The 27,941-nt window shown below is 37.6% G+C and overlaps 1 protein-coding gene across 5 annotated transcripts in view; it reads left to right on the plus strand.

Annotated features, from left to right (window-relative positions):
* Window positions 1-218: 218 nt before the first annotated feature.
* Window positions 219-27,941, plus strand: part of GPR155 (G protein-coupled receptor 155) — a 30,287-nt gene continuing 2,564 nt past the window's right edge. The window contains exons 1-17 of one of the 5 annotated variants that reach the window (XM_055812894.1): window positions 226-799; window positions 2,016-2,126; window positions 4,058-6,049; window positions 6,845-7,350; window positions 12,029-12,428; window positions 13,738-13,903; window positions 15,144-15,299; window positions 15,824-15,907; window positions 17,191-17,311; window positions 18,619-18,703; window positions 18,785-18,875; window positions 19,996-20,254; window positions 20,899-21,000; window positions 22,722-22,855; window positions 24,365-24,460; window positions 25,419-25,483; window positions 26,191-26,328. In XM_055812894.1, coding sequence (XP_055668869.1) covers window positions 6,858-7,350; window positions 12,029-12,428; window positions 13,738-13,903; window positions 15,144-15,299; window positions 15,824-15,907; window positions 17,191-17,311; window positions 18,619-18,703; window positions 18,785-18,875; window positions 19,996-20,254; window positions 20,899-21,000; window positions 22,722-22,855; window positions 24,365-24,460; window positions 25,419-25,483; window positions 26,191-26,328 — 2,390 coding nt within the window. In that variant the 5' untranslated portion in view covers window positions 226-799; window positions 2,016-2,126; window positions 4,058-6,049; window positions 6,845-6,857. Of the gene's footprint in view, window positions 800-2,015; window positions 2,127-2,157; window positions 6,050-6,844; window positions 7,351-12,028; window positions 12,429-13,737; window positions 13,904-15,143; window positions 15,300-15,823; window positions 15,908-17,190; window positions 17,312-18,618; window positions 18,704-18,784; window positions 18,876-19,995; window positions 20,255-20,898; window positions 21,001-22,721; window positions 22,856-24,364; window positions 24,461-25,418; window positions 25,484-26,190; window positions 26,329-27,941 lie in introns of those variants that run through there. The other 4 variants (XM_027786360.2, XM_027786363.2, XM_005237118.4 and 1 more) reach the window with 4 other exon arrangements.

Consider the following 27,941-nt stretch of genomic DNA (forward strand, 5'->3'; position numbering starts at 1 on the left):
CCTGTGGAAAACGTGGCTTTTTGTTTCAGGTTTTGTTTCTAAGCGCTCTTAACAGCTGAGAAAGTTGAAATTCGTGTAGAAAGGTGGGGGAGCAGGGCTGCGAGTGGGCTGGAAGCCAGCCCCGCTATCGGCCACGCCGAGCTGGGCCGGCAGCCCTGCCCCGGGCAGATAGGTGCCGGCCGGCCCCGCGCTGGCCTCCGCTGCAGTCGGGGCTGCCCTCTGCCCCACGCCCCCTCAGCGCCCCGCCATCACACCGGGGGCTGGGCCCGGCCGAGGGCAGGCGGCGGCAGCTCGGTCTGCCCCGGGGAGAAGCCGGGGGCGGCAGGGGCTTGTTCCGCTCCCGCCAGGGAAGGCGGCTCCCGAGGGCGGGAGAAGCCCGCGGGGTGAAGGACGCGGCGGCGGCACGCCGCTCCGCGCTGCCCGCCCGCCGGCGGAGGGCCTCGCCCGGCGGCAGAGCGGCCCCGCCGCGCGCCGCCGCCATCTTGCGGCTGATCCCTCCCCCCCGCCGCCGTCCGCCGCAGCCCCGCGCCCCTGCCCGCCCGCGGGCCCTGCACGGCGTGGCCGGGCGGCGGCCCGGACCTGGCCTGCGGCGGCGGGGGCGGCCCCCAGGGCGGAGGCCCCGCCGGGTGCTGAGCAGGCTGCGGCCGCTGGCGGGGCGGGCCGGGGCGGGCCAGGCCGAGCCAGCCCACCCTTTCTGGGGCCCGGTACCGGCGGCCTCGGCCTAGAGAGGTTCTCACCTTGGCTGAGTACAAACCCTCTATACGTACCCTTGTGCGGAGGCGCCTACCAAAAAAGCTAAGTAAGTAATCTGCCCGCTCTTTCCCCCGACTTGTCTTTATTTTCTGATGACACAGCTGTCACGCAGGACAGGGCTGGTATTTTTCTCTCGCGCGCCTGTTTCTGAGTGACAATGCTGTGTGCTCGCGGCTGAGGTGACAGCGGAGAGCAGCGCAGTGATGGGCAAGAAAGGGGCAGGCAGGAGGCGTTTGTTTTGTCGTGGCTTTCTCCCTGTAATTCGAAGGATATTTCATCCCTATTGGGCAAGTGGGGTGCTTTTTAAGGGGTGCTGACAATAAAATATAACCTGTCTTTTGAAAAATGCTTTGTTTTGTGCTTCAAAAGTACATACCTATCTGTTGACAGGCCCTAAGGTGAGCCTAATTGAAAATTAAGGCGAGGTGTGTTTTCCTTTTCTTTTTCTGACTTGCCATTTTTGTATTGGCAACTGTTGCTTCGTTTGGTCTTGTCTGAACACCCACACTGACAAATTTTTACATAGCTGTAAGTGCTGCTGTTATGAGCTCTGCCCGCATGTGCTCAGGGCAGGCCTGGGCTTTGCCCAGCTTCCCCTGCCTCTGCGCTGTCCAGGTGCTTTCTTGTAATGACAGAACAGGAAAAAAAAAAGAAAAAGGAAATGTGGTTTTGAAAAACAACTGCTTAGAGAGGCTTAAGGTCTGATATTTCTTGTGGCATTGCCCAGATTTCAAGCTAGGGGTCTCCCACTTCTTGAGTTAATTGCTGTTAGAATGTTGTCCTCTCTCTGCTTAGCCCAGTGAAGAGAAAAATAAAAATTGCGGTTAACTTGCAAGAATAGGAACTGCGGTAATCACTTCTTCTCACTTCATTTTATCATTGTAACTCTCTAAAATTGCTTCCTGTTTGACTTACTGTACAAACTTTTACATGAAAACGCGTATGGTGTATTCTTATCTGAGCTGAGGATAAGGTGCTGTAGCTGCCACAAGTAGTAACTCTTACTGCCCTGATTCCACTTTCAGCCTTCTAAGTAAAATAATGTGTCATCCTTCAGATGTTTCTGCATTGCATTAAAGCAGTAAATGAGGTCATGTTGTGGGATATAATTTACAAACAATGTGCACAGCCTTGCCAGTGTCACCAGGACTGTCCTGAGAGTGATTATCCACTGAAAGCTTGAGAGTGAGAGACCAGAGAGGATTCACATTGAGCTCGTCTCTTCTATTCTGTCATATTGTCTTTGACTTTCATTAAAAAAGATGAAAGGGATTTTCCTGCTGGAAAAAGAGGCAACTGCTCTATTTCAGTACTCAGAGAAGAACCTGATGTTGCTTAAATCACAGCTGCTGGAGAATTGAGTTTCTGGTCTGGTAAGTTTTAACACTTTACAAATATTGACAACCTACAAGAGAAGTGGGCAAATATCAGTGCTCCAGTTTGTTTCAAGGGATTTGTAAACAGCAGTTGTTCCTTGCTCTTTGTCTAATGTTGGTCTTCATACCAGGCTTCCTCTTGGGCTAGCTGTACTGTCCTTCCTTACAAATGGAAACTGACAGTCTGGCTGCAAGCAGCTATGCTTGACACAATCGTCAGCAGATAAAACAGCGTTATTCCTAAAAGCTTTGTCTTTATTGGCCTGCAGTTCCCAACAATGCAGCTGCGGCTGAGTTTTGAAGGATTCAATCTCAATCCTCAGTCCCTGAAGGGATTATGTCCTATGGAGTCAAAGCTAAGTGCTTTCCTTTGGAGCGGTTATATTTCCTTATTTTAGTGTCATTTCAGTAGCTGATTTGTTACATCTACTGTAAGAAGAGATGAGTTTCTGTGTAGAATATGTAAGATTTTGTTTTTGCATCGGATCAGTATCTTTGATTTCATTAAGAACTGTGAATCGAAGACATTTTTGCTCCTGTGAGATGTTAGTGTGAGTGAAGCCCCAGGTGTGATAAGGCTGAATGTTAAATGTGAGATTAGTCATTACATAATCTCATAACAGTAACGTAAATGCATGTATCCTATAGAGCAAAAGGGACTGAGAGATGTATTCACTGTGTTAAGCAGCATGCTGTGCAAGAGCTTGCACTTCTGGAAAATACCTACTGCTATGCAATAGGTAATCTGTGTTAAATGTGAATGTTTTGGGATGTGTGCATCCCTGGAGCTGAAGAGATGATCCACACTCAAAGCCACCTGAGGAGTGCCAGTAGCAGCTTTTACTGTGATGTAGTTTCTCTCTTTGAAACTCAGGTGGTTCACCAAAATCAGACCAGACTGACTTTACAGTGTCCCTTGTAATGAAGTTTAAGGTGAAGATAGCCTAAAGGAAGGCTGCAGGAGTATTTGTGGCACTTTACAAAAGATGACTGAAGGATGTGTGGGTGTATATCCATGTTGGTTTTGATCTAGTAAGGAAGATACAGGATTTCGCACATGCTACTGACTGCTACAACTAAAGAGTCAGTCTTCTGCATATTTATTTAACTCCTGAATTATAAACTGGGGACAAGGGCATTTCTGTATTTTGTAGTGATTTTATGAGGAGAAATAATTTTACTACAGAGGGAAGAGAAGTGTTTAATTTAGGCATAATTTTGGTTTAAAAGTATGGGCTTGTGTACCTATTACGATAGACTTGCCAGTGCAGGCTTAGTCTGTGCAAGCAAAAAGCCTGGATAGCTTAAACCACTCTTCAGGAGAGAAAGAGAGGAAGGAGATGTTATAGTGATACAGTCCTTCCCACTATATAACTCTATGTAGAGTATAGCTTTTGTGAGTAAGAATATCAGAAAATAAATTTTGTCATTAGTATTGACATGGTAAAAAAGATACAGCCTTGGATAGGAAGGTACAGGGGATGAGAAGAAATGGTAGAACCTAGGGATAGATACAGCCAGAATAGATTTCCGCTACAGAACAAATGTTGCGTTTGGTTTAAAAAGCTTCATGTTTATCTTATTGCTGAAAAAAAAAATATACTTCAGCAGAGCACTGAGTAGGTTGAACATGTTGCATTGCCAAGAGCCTTACCTGTCTGCAGTGCTGCAAGCTTGAAAAATTTGAGGTGGAGCTATGCCAGAAACCTGCTTTTCACCTTGCAGCTAGTGTAGAATGTAGCTGGCTTCTTTCAAGAATTCAATGTTGGAAATGTCTCTGATCCTCTTTTGGGCATTTTGCAAATCCCAACAACTTCCTTAAGGTTTGCTGCTGGAAGAAATGGTTTATTGTCTGCTTTATTTATTGCAAGTTTTTCCATCGTTCTGTAGTAGATAATGCTTTGAGCTCCTTGTTCAAATACATCTAGGTGATCATATCATCTATAACATAAGAAAAATACGTTTAAAATAAGTCCTACTGGAGTGAGTCTCATTTTACTTGGGAGAAGAGAGAGCCAAAGCTACTTGACAGATTTGGGTGATGCAGCTGCTCAGTCCAGATAAATTGTAACACCAGCATTGTAGGAGTGCTTACTAAAAGCCTCAGGCATAAATAAATGTCATGAGTCAAAGAGTTTATGCTACATGTGAATAAGTGCATGCTGGATGCAAGGATGTGAAATAGAGCATACAAGTTCTCACCCTTGTTCTGACTTGGTTTACTTGCTTATTTACCTGAGTGTTAGGAGTTCTCGATTCCCTACGGATAGGATACAAAGAGGATAGGAAGATTCTTAAACCAATTGATTTGCACAGGTGTGCTGTACAAAGCACTGGTTTGGGAATTGAAAATCTCAGCTTTGCCACTGATATGTTAAATGGCTTAAGGCAAATCAGGTTGGTCTTGACTTAGTTTCTGTCTCTAGAAAGTGGGTAAGTTGCCTTGATTTCCTTTAAATCCAGAGTACTTTAGGATTTACTCATGTCAAAATTTTATGTATAGAGTTAGCTAATGGGCTGCACATATTTTGGAGCTGTATTACCAAAGCTGTGTTTGTTTGGCAAGACCTTGCTGTTGACCAATTATTTGTGTTTGATGTCCACTCTATTCTCTGATTTGCAGACTTTACATGTCTACTTGCAGATAGAACCTGCTATGTTATAGTCAGCCCTTTCAAAGGGCATCACTGGTAACAAGCGAAGATCAGGAGTCACAGGATGTATCTGTTAGACATAAATACTTAATCAAATGTATACTGTTACGGGCCTGAAGAATTGTATGTAGGAATATGGGTAAGCAGTTGCATAATGAATTAGATCATTGGCCACTGTGTCATATGTCGATCCCTTGCTAACTGGAAAGTGCATCATTAGCATGTGATACTGAAACACTGGGAGAGGTCAAAGTTGCACAAAGCAAGGTACAGGCTTGAAGGGTGATCTGATGATTTGATCTCTAAATCTTTCTTGAAGGTAGAGAGGGCCCTGCCAAGTGTTTTTGTGCCAGAGTGGACAAGCTATGATTCTTGGTCAAATTTATCTTCCTTGCCTGGTGCCCAGTTCTTGTAAAGGCTGTTCTTCTTGTTATTCTGTAATAGATTAAGAAGGTATAAATTTATACTGTAAAAGAATATGAAAGCAAGGGCATTTTGATGTGTGTAGAATGAGTCTGAGGAAGAATGTACAAAAAAAGAACTGATACTGATAGACTATGAAGATTTTCCTTTCAACAGTTATAAATGAATGCGAGTTCAGTAGGTTTGCATTTCCCACAAAATTAGAGGATTTTGTAACCTTTGTGGCTTGCCTTTAGCAAAATAGTTACATGGCACAGCATAACTGAGGAACATCTTTTTTGGGAGAATAAGAGGACAGTTTCAGGCTCATTTGACTTGAATTGACAGCAGGATATTCACAAAAGAGATCTTGGAGACAGGCTGAAATAATAGTTTTAACAGATGCTAAGTGTGGATTAGAAAGAGAGATCTGTGAGTCATCTGTTTATAATTGAATAAGTGCTTATGAAAATACACAGGCAGAGCACGTAGGGAGACAATAGCAGAATAAGGAAGGAGCCCTATTAGCACCCACAGAAATTTAGAGAGATCCTCCCATGTAAATGTTATAGGAACAAGTAGAGGTGGGAGGACAATTAGGAGGTGCTGGAATTACAGATATGGGAAAGGCAAAATTTCAAGAAGAGGATGATTATGATAAAGGTGTGTGATGGTCACAAGGGGTGAAGATGAAACACCAGTTCTTAGAGTTTAAGGAGGTTTTGGCCTCTCAGGATTTTGGTAAGAGTTGTTTCAGGAGAAGAACCTGGATTAAATAAGATCTAAATATGCAGGTAAAGGGAGACTCCTGAGCATGCATAAAACTGAGCGTGTGGAAGCTGAGGTGAACAGCAGTAGTTAAAGGTAAGTCAAAGATGGGATTTTAATATTGAGGGTTTAAAGTGTATTTTTATTGTGAAGGAAAAAGAACCAAGTAGGACATGATTTAGGGAGGACTGAGACAAGATATCCTGGGGTGAACAAAAGGACTTAGAAAAGAAAACTAAAAATTTGAGCATTGAAAACAAAGAGTATGTGAGAATTGTAGTTGGGAATTGACAGTGAGCTGAGGAGTTGAGGAAGGTTTCAAGCTGCTGGTGAGTCTGTAAAGAGTCTTGTGCTTTTCTGTTAGAAATAAATAGGCTTGTAATGATAGTCCAGGAAACCGGGGAATATATGCTGAGAATTTAGTAATTGCTGTTTTCTGAAACAATGACTGGAAAGTGCTGAAGGGTTGTAATTTATTTTAAATGCTGTTTAATAATTATTAATTTAATTAATGTTTAATAATTAATATTTAGAATAATAACAAAATAATCCTTGTTGTATTTCCTTTCCTTCCAACAGATTTTTTGCTTTTTGGATGCTCAATCTATGTTTAGTTTTAATATTTCAGTGTTACCCTCAAATTTCTTTGTGGATTTTTAGCCTCTTATCAGTTGTCTTGTTGCATGTGTGGACTAGTGAGAAAAAGATGTATGGAATGATTTTTCAGCATTCTTCTTTCTCAGAGTTGTTTCTCTTTAGCTACTTGCTATTTGTCTCATTATTTATATGTAATGCACTTGTAAACTCTTCTGTCAGCAAGCCTAATACCATAAACATTTACAAACACAGTTTTGGAAGTTAATAAATAAATACTTTATGTTTCTTTGACAGATGAGATCATTTCATGTTCCTTTTTTGGAAGAGGTGGTCAAAGGAAATGGATAGCTATTCAGACTTCAATGCAAAGAACCTCTCATCTTCAGCCAATATGTCTGTTTCTTTGCCTGGACAAGTTGGACTCAATAACACCAGCGGTACTCCTTCTATGTCAATAAGCAGGCTTTTCCCAGCCCTGTTAGAGTGCTTTGGAATAATTCTTTGTGGCTACATAGCTGGAAGAGCCAACATTATCACATCAACTCAGGCCAAAGGACTCGGAAATTTTGTGTCCCGTTTTGCACTCCCAGCTCTACTGTTCAAAAACATGGTGGTACTTAACTTTTCTGATGTGAATTGGTCCTTCCTGTACAGTATTTTAGTTGCGAAAGCTGCTGTGTTTTTCTTAGTCTGTGTTTTAACATTATTGGTAGCCAATCCTGAGAATCGATTTAGCAAAGCAGGTTTGTTCCCTATTTTTGCTACACAAAGCAATGACTTTGCACTGGGATATCCAATCGGTAAGTATGCTTTCTTCTTTAAAATTATTTTTCAGTGTCCTAGACATGTTTGCTTTTTTTTTTTCCATACTTTGAAATTGACTTCTGAACTGAAGTTATAAGCTATTGAAGTTATTTCCCAAGTCACATTTCTTGACCTCAGACCTTGTACTTTTTAGTAAGGGAAGAAAACTGTCAGCTGGTATGAACGAAACAGAATTGTAAACAATCCAGCTACCATTGTCTGTACATCTTGGTATATTTAAGTAAACTAGATTTAAAAAAAAAAAGGAATAAAAATTCAAAATTGTTGTAAATCACCTTACACTTACTGCAGGCACTTTTCCTTATGGGAAGTTGCCAGAGTTGCCATTAAGACCAAAATTTCTTGCTTTGCAAAGTATGAGCCTGTACCTGTGGCCTCTGAAATAGCTGTAGTGGGTTTTTTACTGATTTGGCATTACTTCTTGGTTTAGGTCAAAGAAAACTTCTAGCCATAACGTTGGTGCCTACTGGTTGTGAAGTGTGTATGACAAACTTTAAATCTGTTCTGAAGAAACTTCTGATTTTTGTGCTACTTTACATAATTTATATAGTCAATTGTGTTTTATCCCATTATCTTTGTTCTATTGTGACCAGCAGACATGCTTTAGAATATAGTCTTCAAACAAGTCAGTCTTTTAAAAGCAAGATTGCTGCGTGATTTGTGGTAACTTGCATTTGTTTGTATCAAATCGGAATTTTATGCGGCTATGGTGCCATTCTCAGGATGTGTAACTAACCGCTGATCTAGTGGAGCTAAAAAAGAAACAAAGCATAAAGAGGCATTCAGAGTATAACTTGTATAACTGTGTACTCTTGTTCTTGTAAGCCTATATTCTGAATTCCAAGCAACATCAGTTATTAAACTTAATTTTATCCCAATCTGCAAGACTGTTATTTTCTTCCCTTTTGATAAGCAAGATTTTTTTTTTTCCTTTTTATAGGTTTTCTTAATGATATGTTAAATGTTTTTAGCCATGTGTACTGTGATACTTTGAAAGTGATCTGGAGTTGTAGCAGGCTTCTCCTACCTGCTACTGTCTGAATTGTGGTGCTTTTTACCTGTCCTGGGAGGCTTTTCTGTGCCAGCGTAGCTTTCAGTGGTGCCTCTTCCCAGGCTGACCCATGTGGCTGGTGTGGGAAAGAACACTGCAGGTATCAGGATCTTCAAAACACACCTCGAGTGGAAGCATTTGAAGAGGATGCTTGAACTGTTTTGTTTGTTTGCTACTCCCTGAAGAGAACATACTCTGTGACTCTCAAATTCTCTTCAGATCACCCTTATCATCTAGACAAGGTTAATAACAAAAAAAAAAGCATTTTTGTGCTAGCAAAGCCAAAAGCAAGATATTTGATGACAGAATCGAGCATAAAATTACAAAAGAGAAGCTTAAACATGCAATTCCAGATTATATGTATAAAGTAGCTCTGTATTTTAGACTGCTTGAGGAGTTGGCAGTTTCTTTCTCCCTATTCCAGGGCAGCATGTTCAAGAGAATCTTGACTTTTTCTTTCTTACTTCAAATTTGCTGGATACATGTAAACTGTAGACAAAAGCAATTGTAAACTTTCTCTTCCTCAGATGAAAATACCCTGTTTCCCTCAGTTGAATCTCCTGAGATTTAGTTTTTGAGAGAAACCAGAAGCATAGCATAAATAGGGCTGTGAGAATTATGTCTTTGTTTCTTGGTACTGGATTAAAATGGCAGTTAGAGGTTTTCTTTTTTTTCCATTTTAAGGTTGTCTCAACATATTTCCATTGTATCCTTAAAACATTCTTTCTACTTTGAATTATTTTCTTGTCAGATTACATTTTTCTTCAAGTATTTTGTGATTTGTAAGATATGAATCTTATTTTTTCAGTGTACATTTTGGCCAAATTTGCAACACTTAGTTCATTAAGAGCTTTACTGGAATACTTAACCCAACAGTAACACTGTAGGCGCTTAAGGGTTGTTTTTTTCTTAGAGCTTTTTGTTTTCTTTTCTGTCCTTTCCCTTCTCCCATCCCCAAACTTCCACCAGTGTTTGGTTCATGCTGTCATGTGTGCAATCTTTTTACTGTTAGTGGCTTCTGTGAAGTGTTTGCAGGACTAGGCAACAAAGAACACCTTGCTTACAACTTTCATGTATGGTGATAGGTAGTGTTTTGAGCAAAACTTGATCTTTTAATGGAAATATATTTTTAAAGGCTGCCTCACTTGACATTTGTAAAGGAAAAAAAATCACTATCGACAAATCTGTGAATTCTAATAACAGTATTTTAAAAAGTAGGTTGAACTCCTAAGTAAATAAAAAAACGCCCTGAGTTTTCATCCCATGTAATTTCTTTAGTAACCACTATGCTATTTTTTTGCTGTTTAACAAAGATTTGCACATAGGAAAATCAAAATGCAGGCTACATTTTCAAAGATCACTACTCTGTTTTTCTCTAATCACTTATGACAGTTCTACACTACATATTAGAGTGAAAAACAACTGCTGTAGAGGCTTGCTGGCACCCTGATGTAGATAGAATTACTATGATAGAAAGCTTTGTCTGTTTGGTTTTATTAGTGGATGAGATGAGAGAACTCTGACAGAACAGCTTCATCTACTCCCTGGTGCTGTATTGTTAAAGCATAGGTGTAGCAGAAGTGTGGTGTGGTGATGGCTCAGTTACCACGACTTTAATGGTGCTAATTGTATTAAGCATGAAAAACTGGTGTGTGATGTATATGTAATTTTGGGCAGCTGGGATGTGAAGAATTGATTTTTTAAAAAAAATATTAAGATATCTTTGATTTCAACTTTTTGTTATGATCAGCAAGCAGAGACCCTGATTTAAATAAAAATTTTCATCAGAGGTGGAAGTTGTGGATTATTTTCACTGTTTTAATAATTCCTTAAGAGTGATTTCTTTTTTTTTTCACTCAGTAATCTACAATGGTTCCACTTTTCACTACCCAAAAAAAAATCATTGTGACTTCATACATCAGTTGAAGTACTAACAGATCTTGATATATTGATAAGTATACCGTTTCAACTTGCCAATAAATATTGATTTATTACATTTTTTTACTCAGGCATTTTTTACATGTGACTTGTGTTGAGTTGTGTTTCATTAAAATGGGCATTTTGTATAAAGCAGCATAAAACCATCACACTAAGGTTTTAGGGTTTAGAAAAAAATTTACTTACATAAAGTGTCCAGCATGTTTAAAGTGGATTTATTTATCAGAATATATTTGTTTAAAACTGGCATGTTAACTGCAGTAACTAACCATAAACTTGTTAGTTCTGTTCAGCGGTTTATTCAGGATTTTAGAACAGGTGGCCCATGTATACATACTTTAATCATGTCCTGTAAGAGGGAAAGCACCTTAATTTCCAATATATAAGAAAAGGAACTAAACTAATTGAGATAGTTTATTCAATCTAAAGAGGAGACTGTTTATAGTAAGTGCTGATTCAGCACTTAGTAGATCCTGTCATTCCAGATGCTTAAATAATTTGAAGGTATAAATCTTTTGGATTTTGAAAAACATAGACATGAGGGAAAACTTTTTCAGAAAAGAACAGGTTTAGTACATGGGGAAATGGAAATACCTCCAACAGTTGGCAGCTTAGTGATCTTAAATTTCATTTGGTACTTGGAGCGCTCTTATCCCATAGAAAGGTCTATTTATGCAATAGTGCTTCCTTTTTGTAGTATTCCTTGTAATGCAAGTAGAATTGCACCTGCATGTTAAGATGCTTCTGCCTGGGGAAGAATGTGTTTCGTTCTAACTAGGGTAGGAAAAGCTAAAATGGAAAGCATCACTTTGTATATCTTTGAAAATTATTTGAAGTAACATTATAAGGCAGGTAAAAGCTAACACCCTACTTTAAAAGTATTAGGGTTTTTTCAGTTGACCTTAGAATGGAATCTTTTGTATCTTTCCAGATTCTTTTTCATGGTTTTTGAAGTGTTGTTAGCCCAAACTTGAAAGAAGCAGCACTTCTACTTTAACTCAGAGTATGGTAGTAGCAATGAAAACAAACATTCATGGTTTAAAATTCCTTGAGGGACCAGAACTACAGTGATGACTTGTCCTGAGTAGTCCCAGAGAATCAAGTAATAATTATGTGATAATATATTTTTTTAATTTGCTTGGTGCTTTGCTGTGTTGTGTTGAATCTGTGTAGAAGGTTCACAGGCTACTTACCTGCTGAAAACTGGTTAAATTCTGGAATGTTGCTCCTCATCTTAGTCTCACTTGTGTCCTGCAAAGGTGCATTTAATTCTCCACAACTCTTGTGTTTCTGTGGAGGAAAAGCAATTCAGAAAAAAAAAACGCATTTTTTTCAGCATTTGGGATGACTCAAAGGGCACATGGGATTGTTATGTTGTTTTCTTTCCTTTTCTTTTAATATAAATGTTGAATATTCATAGAATCATTAAATAGTGTTGGATAGTTAACCTTTGGTCTTTAGTGTGTTTGTTAGATGACTGTGGTCTGATGGTGATTGGCATACTTCTCTTACTACATCATCTTATGTTGATTGTAAATGCAGTTATTTCTGAAGGTTAATGAAATAATTTTTCTCTAATTTTCAGACAACAACATTTAATTTCAATATTAATGTATTTTTGTACTGAAATGTTCACTCATCACTTTTCATTTCCTGTCTTCTAGTTGAAGCTTTATATCAAACCACTTACCCAGAATATCTCCAGTACATTTACCTAGTGGCTCCAATATCTCTTATGATGCTAAACCCTCTGGGGTTTATCTTCTGTGAAATCCAGAAGTGGAGGGATAATCGCATTGTGTCACAGAGCAAAATCAAAATAGTGGGCCTAGCACTCCTTCGAGTTTTGCAGAACCCAATTGTATTCATGGTCTTCATAGGAATTGCCTCAAACTTTATTCTTGGCCAGAAAATTCCCGAATACCTTGAAAACTTCCTTGATGGTCTGGGCAGTTCATTTTCTGGCTCTGCACTTTTTTACCTTGGACTAACTATGGTGGGACAAACAAAAAGACTGACAAAGGGTATGTTTGTTGCACTGATCCTTCTCATCACAGCTAAACTGTAAGTATAATTTATGTACTTTTATAATTTTTTTCTCTAGACATTTTAAGCTCTGATTGTACTGGTCAGGTGGCTTTTCTATCATGGTCATTATAGTATGCTTCACTTCCAGTATTTTGGGTGAGTGCTTCCTAAGCTCTTTGATAGTATACAACTGTTAACTTTTAAAGGAAATTTAGCAGACCACAGTGTTACGGCTTCATGGACTCCCTGCAGGCCATCTGTCACAAATTGGGTGTTTGGGGAATTACTAGCTTAAATTAAAATTCCTAGTGAAGTAGTTAGACAAGGTGAGTTTAAGCATTATTTGAATAGTATTTGTATTTTCTTAGGATTACACAATACATCTCTAAATTAGTTGGTTTTCTTTGTCTATAAATCTTTGAAACTGCTATATTGGAAGAACTTAAAAATGATTGCTTTACACTCTTGAACTGTCAGACTTTTAACCATGAATAGATGACAAGTTGTATTTAGAACTTATACCATCATTATCTTCCCTTACTGCTACACTAAATATTTTATTTGCTACAGAGCTACAATTAACATAATAGAACAATTGTTTGGTGATTAAGTTTATACTGTAAAATTTGAAGGTGCATTTGAATATCGGTACAACTAACTAGTAAACTTAAAGACCTAGTTTGTAAACCAGCTCAATAACAAATTTTGTAAGAACATGAAAAATCTTTTTTAGTATTACCACTTTGCTTTACTGGTGGGTTTGTGTAATCAGCCTGGGTAAGGCTTACATAGTGAGTCTATGTGAGATCTGGGGTATTGCTAAAGGCAAACAAAATAGCTTTGATGCAGGGGTTTTTTGCTAGCAAAAACCTTCAGAATGGGATACTTAAGCTCAAGTCCTTGTTATATTTCAGGCAGCTTGCAGAAAGGTGGTCTAAGTTTCAAAGCTGCTGACTGCTTATACCTATTGTTACTTTAACAGTTGAAAAATGAGCATATTTTTTAATATTTTACCTTTCTAAATCTGAGATTTATACAAAGAACATGTCTGTACTATCAGAGAATGTGCTTATATCCCGGAGTTTGTTGTAATTTTTACCTTTTCTGTGTGTGTGTGTATGGGGTTTTGGTTTAACTAGCCGCATAACATTTTTAGGCAACTAGTAAATGTCATGGTAACAGTAAAAGCAATCATTCAAAGTGATGTCAGTATTTTGCTTTTCATAAGTAATATTCAAACAAGCCTTACATTTCCTTTTGGATCATTTTCTGAGTAAAGAATAGTCTATTGCTATAGCTTGAGTAATTTATTTTTTTTAATTACTTTTTCCCCCTCTCTTTTCAGACTTATGATGCCATTTCTCTGTAGAGAAATGGTGGAACTCTTGGACAAGAGTGACAGCGTAGTCAACCACACCAGTTTATCAAACTATGCATTTCTTTATGGAGTTTTTCCAGCAGCACCTGGTGTCGCAATATTTGCAAGTCAATTTAATATGGAAGTAGGAATTGTATGTAGCTAGTTTTTCCCAAACGTACTAACTTTGAGCTTAACTGTGTTGATGAAATACTTAAATAAGTAGGCTTAATGAATTTGCTTTTCTGTAGTATAGACTCCTTAAGTTTACTTGTACTCCCTAGGTCTCAAATATAAACTATATTTCAGATTACAAATTAAGCAAAGTACTGTTTCCAATGTCTTGAATGTCTTGATAGTACATGTTCATAAAGAAGTCCTCATACTTTTCTTATTCATGACTCTAGTAGAAAGAACTAGGATAACTTTAAAGAATTTTATCTTTGTTGTGGATTTGTAGTTTTCTGGTTTTGTTGGTTTGTTTAGGTGTTTTTTTTCAAGGACCTTTGAGCTACTGTTTTTGTAATTAAAAACAGAGATAATCTTACTGGCTTTAGTAAGAACAGTGTTAGCTTAATGCTGAAAATTTATGGAAGAATATAGGCTTTAACTGATGATGTCATATTGTCCTTCAGTTAAATTGTGCTATAGAAATATATTTTACATTTTTTAATAGTAGAGGGTATCATTTATCTTTTCAACTTAAAATACGTATTTTATAAATGTTTCCTTTCTTCCATTTGAAATGACATTAAAACATTCTATTGACTTCCATTGCTTTTAATGTTACCTATTTTTGGTTTGTTTAGTTGGTTTTTTTTTAAAGAAAGAGAGGAAAAAAAAGGATACTAAAAGTAAACCTTACAAGATAGAATTTTGTGCCCAACAAACTCAGGAAATCTCTTTAAAACAGAGATCTGTAGTATTAGTAACAATTCACACTTGCGTCACTGTGCAAATTCGAGAAAGCAGAAATATGAGGAGAAGCCAAAACAGAAATCGCTTAAATGTAAATATATATGACTTCTTCTCATATTGACCAAATATGAATTGGTGCATATTAGTATTTGCATCTTATTTATTTACAGTGTGAATATTTGTGTCGCCCATGTATTTGTATTTGACGCCCATGAAAAAGCTCTAGAATTTGCAGTAGGGAACTCTTTAATGCTATTATTTCAGAAGCTTGTTAAGATTTTCAGTTTGAATGTTTAAAATGGATACTTTCTGGTTCAAATTCTAAGTAACATTGTTACAGAAACAAGTCAGTGATTTGTTAAAGGTCTAGGTATGTTTAATTCAATGGTACAATTTTGCCAGCAGTTGTATTTCTGAAAGCAGTTTAGCGTCGGAGCTGATTAACTCCGTTCTTGTTTCTGTTTGACGTTCTGCAGATTACCTCAGGCATGGTGATAAGCACTTTTGTGTCTGCGCCTATTATGTATGTTTCTGCGTGGCTGTTGACCATTCCATCTATGGACCCCAACCCACTGGCATCTGCACTCCAAAATGTTAGCTTTGACATAAGTATTGTCAGCCTCATTTCTCTGGTAGGTGTTGATGAAGTGAAATACAAAAGCACGCTTTCGTGTCAAGGTAGTGTAAGTACATAAGCAGCACATTGAGCCATGAGAAGATGAGACTCATTTCCTGTTGCAGGAAGATGAGGAAGGAGTTAAAAATCTTTATTTAGCAGTGGGTCAGCTGGGAAGCTGCACTGTAGAGAAAGATAGTAAGTGAATTAGAGCACTAGTGCAGGGCTTAAGAATTTGTCCTTTTCACTGTTGGGTTTTTTTTAAGTAACAGGGTGTGGGGGAATAACAGTACTAGCTTGCACCACAGGGGATAATTACATCAAGCCATGTGAGGTGCTTGGATATCACAGTAGTGAAGACTGTGTACAAACTTCAGGTCCATAAATGTCAGTGAATATTTAATGAAGTATCAATGAGTATTAATGAAAATCTTTTCAAGATTTGTTGCATATTTCATTTCACCATAGTCTACCAGAATACTCACCTTGTTTTTTCGGGTTTTGTTTTACTCTTAAATTCAACTTTTTTGTATGTTGCAGACTTGGTCTCTTATTGTTGTTCTTCTGAGTAAGAAATACAAACAGCTTCCTCATATGATTACAACAAATCTACTTGTTGCTCAGGTCAGTAGTAAGAAGAATGATGTGTGAGGTTTTTGTTTGTTTTTTTTTATTCTTAATGTTTTTACAGGTTTGGTTTCTACAGTGGAATTTTGTAGCCATCTATGAAGGGCAGGGGAATCTAATGTGCAACTTGTCTGAACAATTTCTGTGCCTTAAAATATACCCCTGAAGAAAATGATAGTTGATGCTGGTAGTATGGTTCTCAAACAGAACTATAAGCAATCAGAACGGAGGGTGGCCTCTGAAATACATTTTTAGGTACTGCTTAATACTGTTGAGTGCACTTCTGTATCAATTTATGCAAATCTGAAGTCAGCAATGCCAGGATCAGCAGTAGCGTGTGCTTGACTCTATGGTGACCTGATTCAAGGAGCTAAATAGAAAATTAATCCCCGTGCTGGTTTAGCTCAGTGAAGTGGCTTGCTAAGGCATTTGACAGGTGCCAGTGCTGATGCAGGGAAGGGGTGTGGGAATACGTTGCTGGTGGCTAGGGAAGGGCAAAGCCAAATAGCTCTGGATTAAATTTAGTTGTTACTTAAACTGAAAGAAAGCTACAGAGTACATGTTCCTCCTTCCCTTGAAGTCAACTGCATGACTGCTGTTAAATTCAGTGAGAGCAGCCTGTGCTTGTAATGCATCTGTGTGGCAGTGCTTTCTGAAGTGTTCTGTAGTTTAAAAACAACAAAAAAAGTAAACTTCTGAGGTCTGATCGTGGAGTTATATTTGAAAAAAGTCACATATGAGAGTTGCAGGTGTTTCTTGTCTGTAACAGCAAAGTTAGCTTCCATCTTAAAAAATTTTTGAACTACCATATTACTGTTCCCATAATATTTGAGCCTACCTTCAGATTCCTTCCGTACTAAAACTGTCAGATACACAGTATCACTGGGTGAACAAACATCTGTTGACCTCAGCTTCATGTCCAGATAATTTCAGATAAATGTTTTGTACTTAACAAAAGCTTTACATTTATTTATTATAAGGTATATGGATATTCATATTTTTTTCTGACTCTCCTTACTGCCATTTATCTGTGCTATATAACTGCTGTCTGAAAACCCCTTCCTGACAATAGGGTACCACAGTCGGTGACATAACTGTAATACTGAATTTACTGCTGCACTGCTTTACTGTGTGAGAACTATCAAATTCATAAAACCATACTCCACTGAATCTGGGGGTGAGGTTTCAAAGCTTGTTGTAGCTGTATTACACTGTGTGCAGTTTTTTCTTGTCATCCTGCTTTCCTAGTTTAAATGATGGCATTTTACCTTTCTTTCCAGTTTATTGCTTGCATTGGAATGGTGGCATGGAATTTCATTGTTAAAGAGAAAGACATCACCATGCAGATCCTAGTATTTATATTCCTCTACAGCTCGCTTTATAGCACCTACCTGTGGACAGGTATGATTTTTCTAGGCAGAACCTAGGTACTGTAATAAAAGATTAATGCACTGAAATAATTTTATTATATCCTTCAGAGTAATTTTCCTTTTGCTTGTTTGTGGTTCTACAAATATGCATACTTGTAAGCTGTGCCAAGCTGCAGCACTAGCAACACAGGGCTCACTGTCAGGTACTTCTGCTAGTGGAAGCTTATACCTAGGGCAGGTCTTGTTTGTCTTTGCTAGGTACAGTAGCATTCCTAGCCTGTAACAGAAGACAGGAACTTGCTCTCAAGGCAGAAGCAATTACAAGTAGAATGAATATAGTGGGTTGCCCTTCAGCTAGTCAAAATTTTATTGATTTTTAATTAATGCAGAATTTGAGGTTTTAATTATTCCACATTAAGTAGTTGTTGATACTTTATGCCTTAAAGAAATAGGAGATACGGAATAAAAGGAAATACCAAAGTAGCTTTAATATTTCTTTCCCCTGGCAATTGTAATTTCTAAAAACATTGTCTGTATTCTGCAGGTATAGGTGTTTAATGAAGGGATTACTTGAAGTAGTTAGAATTGAAAGATGCATCAAGAATCCTGGAGAACCATACATGATTAAAAAAGAGACTTTGGGTATTCAGGAGACTTTTTGTACTGTTCTTGAGTCCAGAAGTCTAAGGGTTTCATTCCTGTGGTGGTTTTGTGAAGTAAGTTGTATTTGTGTTTAGCTGAAATAGGTAGCTTATGATTAGTACACCCTAACATAAATACTAGCTTTGCTCCAGCATGGGGAATGTTGCTGAACTTCTGAGTTGTGAATAGAATAGGCAGATCCAGAAGATACTCCTATATATAGTTAGATATGTAAAGATTCATAAAACTTTTTTGTTAAATGTATCATTGACTTTGTAAAGGACTAGTCAGTTTTTAAAGAAATGTTATAACGGAATACAACATTATGTGTTGGTTACTTACAAGCATCAATCTAGAACAACTGCTGTTGATACTTTAAGAGATTAGTTACTTGTGTCTTAAGTGTTCTTATGACATCTTTTACACGCTTGTGAACCTTTCTAAGCATTTAGAAGTGGAAATTTAATATAAACTGTTCTGGAATTTCTTCAGGTTTTTTTTATTAATATGATTTTTTTAACAGAATAGGTATTTCTACTTTGCTTTCTCAGAAAACAGCTAGATAAAATTTTGGACTATCTGAAGGTCTGAGAAGAATAAGTTATTGAGCAGGTCACGTCATAGAGTTTCTAGACTATATATCAGTTCCTTTTTTAATAATAAACAAGGTGCTTTTTTTTTCTTTTTTTTTTTTAGGTTTTCTATCTTTCTCTTTGTTTTTGTTGAGGAAGAGAGAAACAGTAAAAATTCCCATTGGGTTTATTATCATAGCTGGATGGGGGTAAGTTAATTCAGATGTTTCCCTGTAGAATTAGTGGGAGCATGCTAAATACATTACTTTGTTCCTATTTTGCTCTTTCAGAGTCCCAACGCTTTTGGTAGGAATCTTACTAATTGTTGGTGAATGCAACAACAGTAGTATTGACTCTGCCTTTTTCTATGGAAAATACCAGGTATGAACATGTTCTGTCCTCGTCACTTCAGACTTCTGCCATGTCCAATACATTACTGAGAAACTTGTGTTCTGTTTGCTTCATATGTAAGTAGCTTTCAGCCGAAGTAGACTACCATAATAACAGTATCATTATAGAATGCTTATAGATTGATACAAAAATGTATTTCTGTAATGAACCATTAGGAAGACTTGTTTGAACAAGGACCTTCACATTTAGGCAACTATGACTAAGAAAAAGATGGAGTAAGCTTCTCAGAGAAGAGGCTTAGGAGTGGTAATGAATTTCAGAACCCTTTTCCTGGTGACTAATTTTTAGTCTCACTCAATAATTATCTAACATTATTACTATCCAATAGTTAATTAATGGCTTTTGGATAGGATGTACATTAGCTGTGTAGCAGTAACTGCTTGCCATGTGGGAGACTTCCCTGCACATTCATGGGTTGAAAGTCCCTGTGCCTTAAGAAATACTCTTTTTACCAATAAACAGTTCCTCTTATCAGAGGATGTAAAGTGCACAAGCGTAGATATTTGTCATGTTTTCCCTCTGTCTTTCTTATGGGTAGAGAGGCAATGAGTCTCTCAGGATTATTCATGTGGTGCTTTCACAAGTATTAAATAGCCTCAGTGGACTCTGGATATTGGTGGCAGATGATTAGAAGGAGAAGTTAATTAATAGGATGCTCCCCTTTGGCAAAAGCATGGGAATTAGAGCTGTGCCAGAAGGTAACAAGAACACATTCCTCTTTGAAATTAAAAGGCACCTGAACAGAACTTAAACTGAAACGCTCATTATCATGAGGGGAAAGATGGTGATGAGGGGGTGTTTTTGAATTGCATGGGAGATAAGGGTCCACACTTAAAAAAAATAACAAACACCACCCCAAAAAAAAAAAACTCTCCCCCAAAAAAGCCGAGTTACTCAGGCAAGAAAAATTAGTTAGTCTCATGTACTGATTGCTGTTTCAGGGCCACAAGATGCAACAGCAGTAAATGCAGAAAACTCTGCTTGTTCAGGTGCATTTGTTAGTACATTTAGGAAAGTACAGAAGTTAGATATATGCAAACTATTTTCCTTTATTTTGTATTTAAGTGTGTTTTCTTTGCTCTCTTGACAGATAATTACCACAGCAGTGATCCTGTTCATCAGTATATTGATGTCAGGTATCTCACTTATGTGCATGAACAGAAATAGGCAAGAGTCAAACTATGAGGTACTGAACCCATATTCACCACGTACCGAAGTGGAAGGGAGTGAGGGGGATCGAGTGTCAGCCACTATGCCCCAGCCATCTCCAGGATCCTCTGCACAGCCATCTCCAGGATCCTCTGCACAGCCATCTCCAGGATCCTCTGCACAGCCATCTGCAGAAAGAGGTGGAGAAAGCAGATATGTAAAAGAATAAATGCCTCAGGATACAATAAAACAATATTCAAAATTTAATTCTGACCTAGGAAGAACAGTTGTTTAGACCTTGAAGTGTTACACTAGGACAGAAGAAAACCTAGATATAACTGACCAAGGGTTTAGGTTTATGTTTCTAAGAAGTTTGGTGGTTATCACTGTAAGTGTGGGGGAAGTGGACAGGAAAAAAAGCATGTGTATGGGTTTTATGTAAGTAGTGGTATCTTGATAAGGATGTGATAAATGCAGTCTGTTAGGCATCTTTGATTGTTTACCCACATTCTCTGAGAATGAATTATATGCCATTAGCATTGGTACTCAATGTGTTTCTAATCTCCCTTGTTTGTATGTAGCCTTTTTGATCACTTCCCCTATGTTTTCCCTCTAGCTAGAAGTACTTGTGTTGCTTCCATGGTGGTAGTGCTATGTTAAATATTTCTATATATTATTAGTGTAACACATTTACCCTCTCAGAAATTGGAAAAATTAAGCCTGCTTTCTCCTTTCGGGTTATTTTTGAGCATAATAGTTAAAACTGTATAGAATATATTGTTATACTTGGAAAATAAATTATGGTAGTGTAGGAAGCTAACCTGTTACTGTATACGCTTAATAGGTTGCTGTTCTTGTCAAATGACAAATGGTGAATTGGCCTGTGCTAGAGAGAGCAAAGCAGTGTCAAATGCTGTTGAAAGCAAGGTTCCTCCAATTGAAACAGGTAAAGCAGTAGCGTCTCCTTGTTTTAATGCGACAAACTCTTCCACAACATTCATATGTGTTCTCATAAAGAAACTGTTTGGGCTGTTCTCTCAGCTCTACCTGGATAGCTTATATTTCATATTATATTAAAGTATTAGGCAATATGTTAGGTGTTTGTTCTCTTCTGCCTGATATTATTAGTAATCTTTCAGCACTCAAGATGGACAGTCATTTTGGGTTGGTTTTTTTTACCACTAAACTACTTTAACATGTCCTGAGCATTCAGACTTTACCTCTTCATCATTGCCTTGTTTGGGTGCTGGGAAGTCGGATGCATAGCCCTACTTAGCCTGAAGTTTTCAACTTAAACACACTTTTTTACATTCTCATATTTACATCTTGTGTCTTCTAAAAAGGCCTTTGAAGCCTTTGTTGTAATCATGCACAGGTTTTGGATAGAAACCTGAATGAGACTAGAGGAGCAAGTACTTCAGATTAAATGCCCATGGTGCTGTACTATTCATGTCTAGGGCAGACAGATGGAGAAAATTGACTAAGGGGGCCTGAGGAGTCACTGAAATAGGAAAAAAAAATGGATCAAAGTGACTGTTAAGCACCTCATGGAAAACTGCATGCTTAGCCCGTTCTCATCATACACTGCTTTCAATAATCAAAGTAGCTGCAGTGCAACCTTTCTCTTTTTCCTATTACCTTTTTCTTGGTTTTTTGCATCCTTAACAAGAGTTCATATCCTTATGCTTTGTTTGGATGCAGCATAACTTTCAACAAATCTAAATATTTCACACCGAAACATACTTAGTTATGTCTCCTCTCACAAAAACCTAGCTTTCCACCTATTGCTATTGTATCTATTAAGTAATTCAGACAAGTAGCATAAGAATGTCTTCCAATGACAGAGGAAGGCCAGTTTAATTTTCTTATCCCAAAAGATAAGGTAGGAAATATCTTATGATTGAGTGGAAAATTTTTTGACCTGCTGAGTGAACACTTTGAAACTATAAATCCATAAAAGCAAGTTGTAATGGATGTACTTGTGTAACTTTGGCTGCAGTAACTACTAATCCTTCTACTATCCCCACTGAACTGCTGTGAAGGGTATCTGGTGCAAATTCTTAGGTATGTCTTTGACAGGAAGTTTTTCACTGCCATCTGGAGGATACACTCATAATTCCTTAGTACTCTGTAGCTGGAAGAGAAGCATCCATTCTCTGTGTGTTTGGGTCTTTTGATTGATAGGATTATAATGTATTCTGATATACCACGTTAAAAATACAGTCACAGAACTGAAATAAATATGGTTGATTGTCTGATCTAGAGCTCAACAACAGAGATAGAGTGAAAACATTAGAGCTGATGGTATATTTGAAATATTTATTGTGGAAATCAATTCTTAGTTTAAAAACTATTGTACGAAATGGCTACTTTTTCAATACTTGTAGTAGTGTTTTCTAAATGTTATCCGCAACTGAAGTTTGCATTAAACCTTGGAAAGAAGAGTTCTGTTGCAAAAAATGTCTTCATTTTAGGAGCACATGCAAACTGTTTCATTTGAGAATAGATGTCTGAGCAGGTTATTGTCAAAGTTAATAATTAAATTTTGTGCGTGTGACTTCAGTACAGATACTTACAAGGTAATTTAACTCAGCAAGTTACATTAACAAGTTTGCTCATGGAGTTGTAAGTCAGAAGCCTAATGAAAAATTGTGGTTTGTTTTTCAGCTGATCAGTGTGTGAGTCATTGCAGTGCTCAAACCTGTGTGTTGGCTCAGGAAGAACAGCTTCTACAGACTGGAGACAGACAGCTGGCCAGACATGTGCTGCTGTGCTTACTACTTATTGTTGGCTTGTTTGCTGTAAATATTTTTTCTCCCTGTGTCATTTAACTCATTGAGGTGGAATGGTTTTTAGGAAAGCTATATAGACAGTCCGGTAAAAGTCTTCCAGTTACTCATTAACAATTCATTAAATAAATTAGAGGCTTTATTTTGGTCCCTTACTGAAAGAGGGATATCATAAAATTTATTTTTCTGTGTCACATCATAAATAAAAGGCAAGTTAAGATTGATGACTTTAGTAAGCAAGCCACACTGGAGAACCCTGAAGGGGGGAAAAAAAATTAATTATATCATTTGGTAATCAGTTCATCACTACTGACCCTCTTCTCATTTTTCTCAAGAGCTTTTCTCCTTCCCTAGACAATAATCAATTAAAAATATAAAGTGAATTCTACTTCTGAAGGAGACTGTACAAAAATTGTTCCATTTGATCGTGCTTATATTTGGATCTTGGATTTCTCTGAGGTGCTTTAGTAATGAAGAATAATGTAAGACTTTATTTGAAATGGCAAAATGCCGTTTTGTTACTTTTAGTGGTGGTTTGGAGGCAACATAGCTAAGCTGGTGTTGCCAAGCATCGTTATTGAGATCCTAGCTGTGAAGGTGGCTGCTCCAGTGTAACAGTGTGAGGTATCAGAATGTAATGCACTAGAGGTATAATTTGAATTTTTAACTGTGACAAAGATGAGAAACAACACTCTCTGTTTGAATGTAATGCTCAAAGTTGAGCTTCTAATGGATGACAATTGGGAGGAAGTATTTTTGTTTGAAATGGAAAATACTAGGGCACAAATATGTAATATTGCAAAGGAGGACAGCGTGGCAGAACTATGTAGTGTAATAGCTACTACTGTTGCTTTTCAGGTTCTCTGAAATTACAACATGGAAGTTTCCCTCTCTCAAATTTACTGTATCAAATATTCCATGCTAATATGGTTTTTTTTTTCACATCCTCTATATTTAAGAGGTGTCCCAAACGTTAACCTCTATTTTAGTTGTATCTGAATGATTACATGGATGCTATGAAATGAGACCAGTTACATTAAAGAATTAACATTTACACCCAAAGGGGTTAACTTTGGAGGTTTTTTCCTCTGTCAGGCATCTTAAATAGCTGAAGTGGTATGTGCTTCAGCTTCATGCAATCTTAACTATGCAGAAAATACATAGAAAGCACTGGTCTCAGCTAAACAAGCCTAAAGACAAATACTGCATATCTGGCTGAATACCTGAGTATGCTTAAAGCAAGTTCTTTTTGTAAACATGTAAAGGGGCAGGACCTCTACACTGGTATGTTTTATATTATTTTGTTTACAAAAATGCTCCCCACCACCACCATTAAGCCTGACTAAAATAGTGCTTTAAGGTATTTATTCCCTTTTGTTTGTCTTTATCTGAATAATTTGTTAAATAAAAACAGTGAAAATCGTGCAAGAATCTATTAGCATGTGAAGGGTAAGAAAGTGCTTTTGATTTTTAAGTCAGGTTTGTGGGTTTTGTTTTTTGTTGTGTTTTTTTTCTTAACAGAATCTTTCCAGTTGCTTGTGGTGGCTGTTCAACCAAGAGCCTGGAAGGCTATATGTGGAATTGCAGTTCTTCTGTGCTGTGTTTAATTTTGGTCAGGTACTTACCAATGTTTGTTCTGAAAATTACTTTGTTAGTGGCTGTTGCAGCAGATGCTGTTACACTCTTAAGCTGAAGTCCTCAAACAATGCCTAAGTCACCAGTTCCTTATGTTGCTTTGCCTCTTTTTGTCCAGCTTTTTTTTTTTTTTGTAATTTGATAGCTTTCTTATCATAATGCATGTCTTTTATGTGCATGAACACTTCCAAAGGTACAAATGATAACTGAATGCCAAATGTCTGTGGAAATTGACAGTAGGATTTTAGCCTTGTTTGTACCAAAAAGCTTCACTGGTGTCGCTTCTGTGGAGTTACACCAGTATAAATAAGTAAGTGCAAGATGGCGACATGGATACTTGCACTGTAAGGCTTTAACTTATTATCACTCCAGTTTCAGTTATGGCACCATTAACTAATAGCTGATGGTTAGGGGTATAATTGTCCCAGCTGCACAGAGCCTATTTCAGTGCAAACTGACACACGGTAGCTTTGTTATCTATGGAGGTGAAAGCCAGGCAGTGTCAATACCGATGCACTGCAGTATTGAGTAACAATAGTAGTTTTGATACAAAAGCAGTACAGAAAAATGAATCAGCTAGAGAGCATTCTAGCATTCAGATTGCAGTAAGTCAGTTATTTTTTTGACATTAACAAAGACAGATTTGAATAACTGGCTATGTAAGGACAGCCAATTATTCTGAAGTGTCAGGTGGCATGTCACAGCATTAGGTTTATTGAACAATTTCTTAAAGAGTTTCTTTGATGACTGTTATGTATTAATCTCTTTTTAAGGCCCAAATGAAGTACCAAAGCAGAAACAAAATGCATTCTGCATGATATCCAGAGAACAGGGATGCTTTTCATGTGTGTTTTGGCAATAAGTTTTTAACATTTTATTTCTGTTCTTTAGAAACCGAAGTTTTTGCTTAATGTTGCTTTTTCTGTCTTTCTTCCTCCAGGGCTTTATTTGCTTTGGTATTTTTGGCTTAGATAAGCATTTAATTATTCTACCATTCAAGCGAAGGTAAATAAAATCTTTGTACTTACACCTATAAACTTACTAATGATAATTTTTAAAGGGTATTAAGTGTTCAGTGCCATTGCATTTCATTTCCTATTTGTTTGATCTTCCAAATTTCTTTTCTCTCCCAGTTGTGGAGAATTAATTGCAGTTCACTGTGCATGAGTTTTTGCTGCTGTCCTAATGACACTCCCAAAGGCAAAGATCCCACAGGCTCCCTATAGACAAAACCTTTGGCAAATGATGGTGACATATGGGGTTGGATCAGCAAGATGGTGAATGTTCAGAAACAATTGCAACTGATAAATTAAAACTTAGATGTGAATGCTGAACCAGGATCTGTCATCACTGGTTTGAAGTCCTGTTTTCATAACCTCATGCAAGTGGACACTTTCACTGTGGAGGTGCAAGTTGTACAAAGCAATCTTTAACTTAGAGCTAGCTGGCTGTGGTGTGAATCCAGCAGCTAAAGCTGGCTTGCAACTACTCTCTGTCTTCCCTTCCACCTGAGCCTAGAATAAAAACTCTCGGTGTTCAAAGGCCATACAAGTATATTCAGAAAATTGTATATAAAGTGCTGGGCACCAAACCAGTAAAACAGTTGTGATAAGCTTCCTATGAGTTGCATTCCATTTTTTTCAGATTCCCTAAAAATGCCTCTGGTTGATTTGCTGGTTGTAATTTTTTTTTTTTTTTTTTTTTTTATTAAGACTTGAATTTTTCTGGGGAGGAAGAGAAGCAGCAGGGCATACAGATCCCTCTGTACCTGAGGAAATCAGGATGACTTGTCAACAGTTTGTTCATTATCATAGAGATCACTGTGTCAAAAGTATTGTCAAAGGCAGAAGGTAAGGTTCCTCCCTGCACATATAACCTGTTACAGAGGTCATAGCTCACCTTTTGGAAATCATGAAATGCAGTTTTATCTGTCTGTGGGTGATTCCTGTTGTGGCATATTTATTCAAACCTCAAGGTGAGGATTAAGAATTTAGCAGTAACTGTTTCTAGTCTCACACTGGAACACTGAGGTGCAAATTGTCACATTATCTCATCTAGATTTTATATAAATTACAAAAAGTTTTATACCATTAAGGCATTGCCCCAGTTTTTGCATTTAGCTGGAGTTCAGGAGAGAAAATCTTTCTGAAGAAATGTGTATAATAATGCCTGTAGTAGAGTCCATGTGCCTGTGAGTTTTGTCAGACTTGAGACCCTTCGTTTTGAGATTAAGAAGGTGTCGCTGTTTATGTGACTATGTGTTTACTGATAAATAGCTTTTACAGGAGGCAACTGGTGTCATGTGTACTCAGAGGCTACTCAGTCTGTGAGATAATAGTGTTTTTAGGACCTTTACACCTTTTAAGTTCATACAATTTTCTTTGCTCATGCCTCTTGTGAGGTCTAAACCTTACTTTATGAGATGAGCAAAGCCTCCAGAGGCAAATTATGATGCCCAAATCAAGGATTATGTATTCAGGTATGTTTAGGTGGATGAGGAGGGAAATGCAGACAAAGTAGCAGGAGCAAGAAAAAGATTCTGCCTTTATTTAAATATTTAGTGTGTGAAATGGAGACATGAAGAATTGTTCTAACAGGACACTTCTACTCGTCTTGTCATGTGGGCTTTTAAGTAGGACTAGTTTGACGGGGTGGGGTGGTCTTTTAATGATCAGATGGTCCAAAACCAGATTCCAGAGCTGGGTTTAACAGCATCATGATTTCATTCAGTCTCCTCAGAAGTCAGCAATATTCCATAAGAAATAAAGTGATGAAGTTATCCATTTAGGAAAAATGAACTGTGGCAGTTCAAGGACTTGCTTCTTTCATGCTAGACAGAAAAGATATATCAGAAAATGTTTGTTCTGAAATGGGACAAGTTTTACAGCTATGTTTCCTGTGTCTCTATTGCTGTTGTGGTTTCTTGGGCTTTGAGCTGTTGATTTGGTTGAGTGTTGTGATTTTTTATTAATCATATATCCACCTGAGAACACATCAAAATCTGACATTTGTTGCTTCATTGTTTTAATGTTATGTTTGTGTGGAACTAGTTTCATGTCTTATTTCTCCTTGTGAGTTAAAAGAAAGCTTTTCTCTTCTCATTTTAAATATTCATCTAACTTGATCCTATCATCTTTGATTTGAACATACTGTAACTGAGACCTTGTAATCATGGATTTTTATTTATTTTAATTTTTGCTTCTCTGCTAATAGATGTTAACACTTGCTCTGTGTTACTGCTGCTTTTAACTTAAAAATAGAGAAAGAAGTTTGTGTTTTGCTGTCTTGTGTAGCTGTTAATCATCTTCAGAAACCCTGCGCTTGGGTTCCGTAGAGCAGATTTTAGATAACCAGAAACATTCATTGCTGCAGGTAAATTTCTGAATGGTATTTTTACTGCCACTAAGTAAATGTTAGTGGCATTGCCTCATAAATATGTAACAGAAAATTAGTTTAGTCTTGT

Source organism: Falco peregrinus, chromosome 8 (assembly GCF_023634155.1).
Source record: "Falco peregrinus isolate bFalPer1 chromosome 8, bFalPer1.pri, whole genome shotgun sequence".
In the NCBI taxonomy this organism is placed as follows: Eukaryota; Metazoa; Chordata; class Aves; order Falconiformes; family Falconidae; genus Falco; species Falco peregrinus.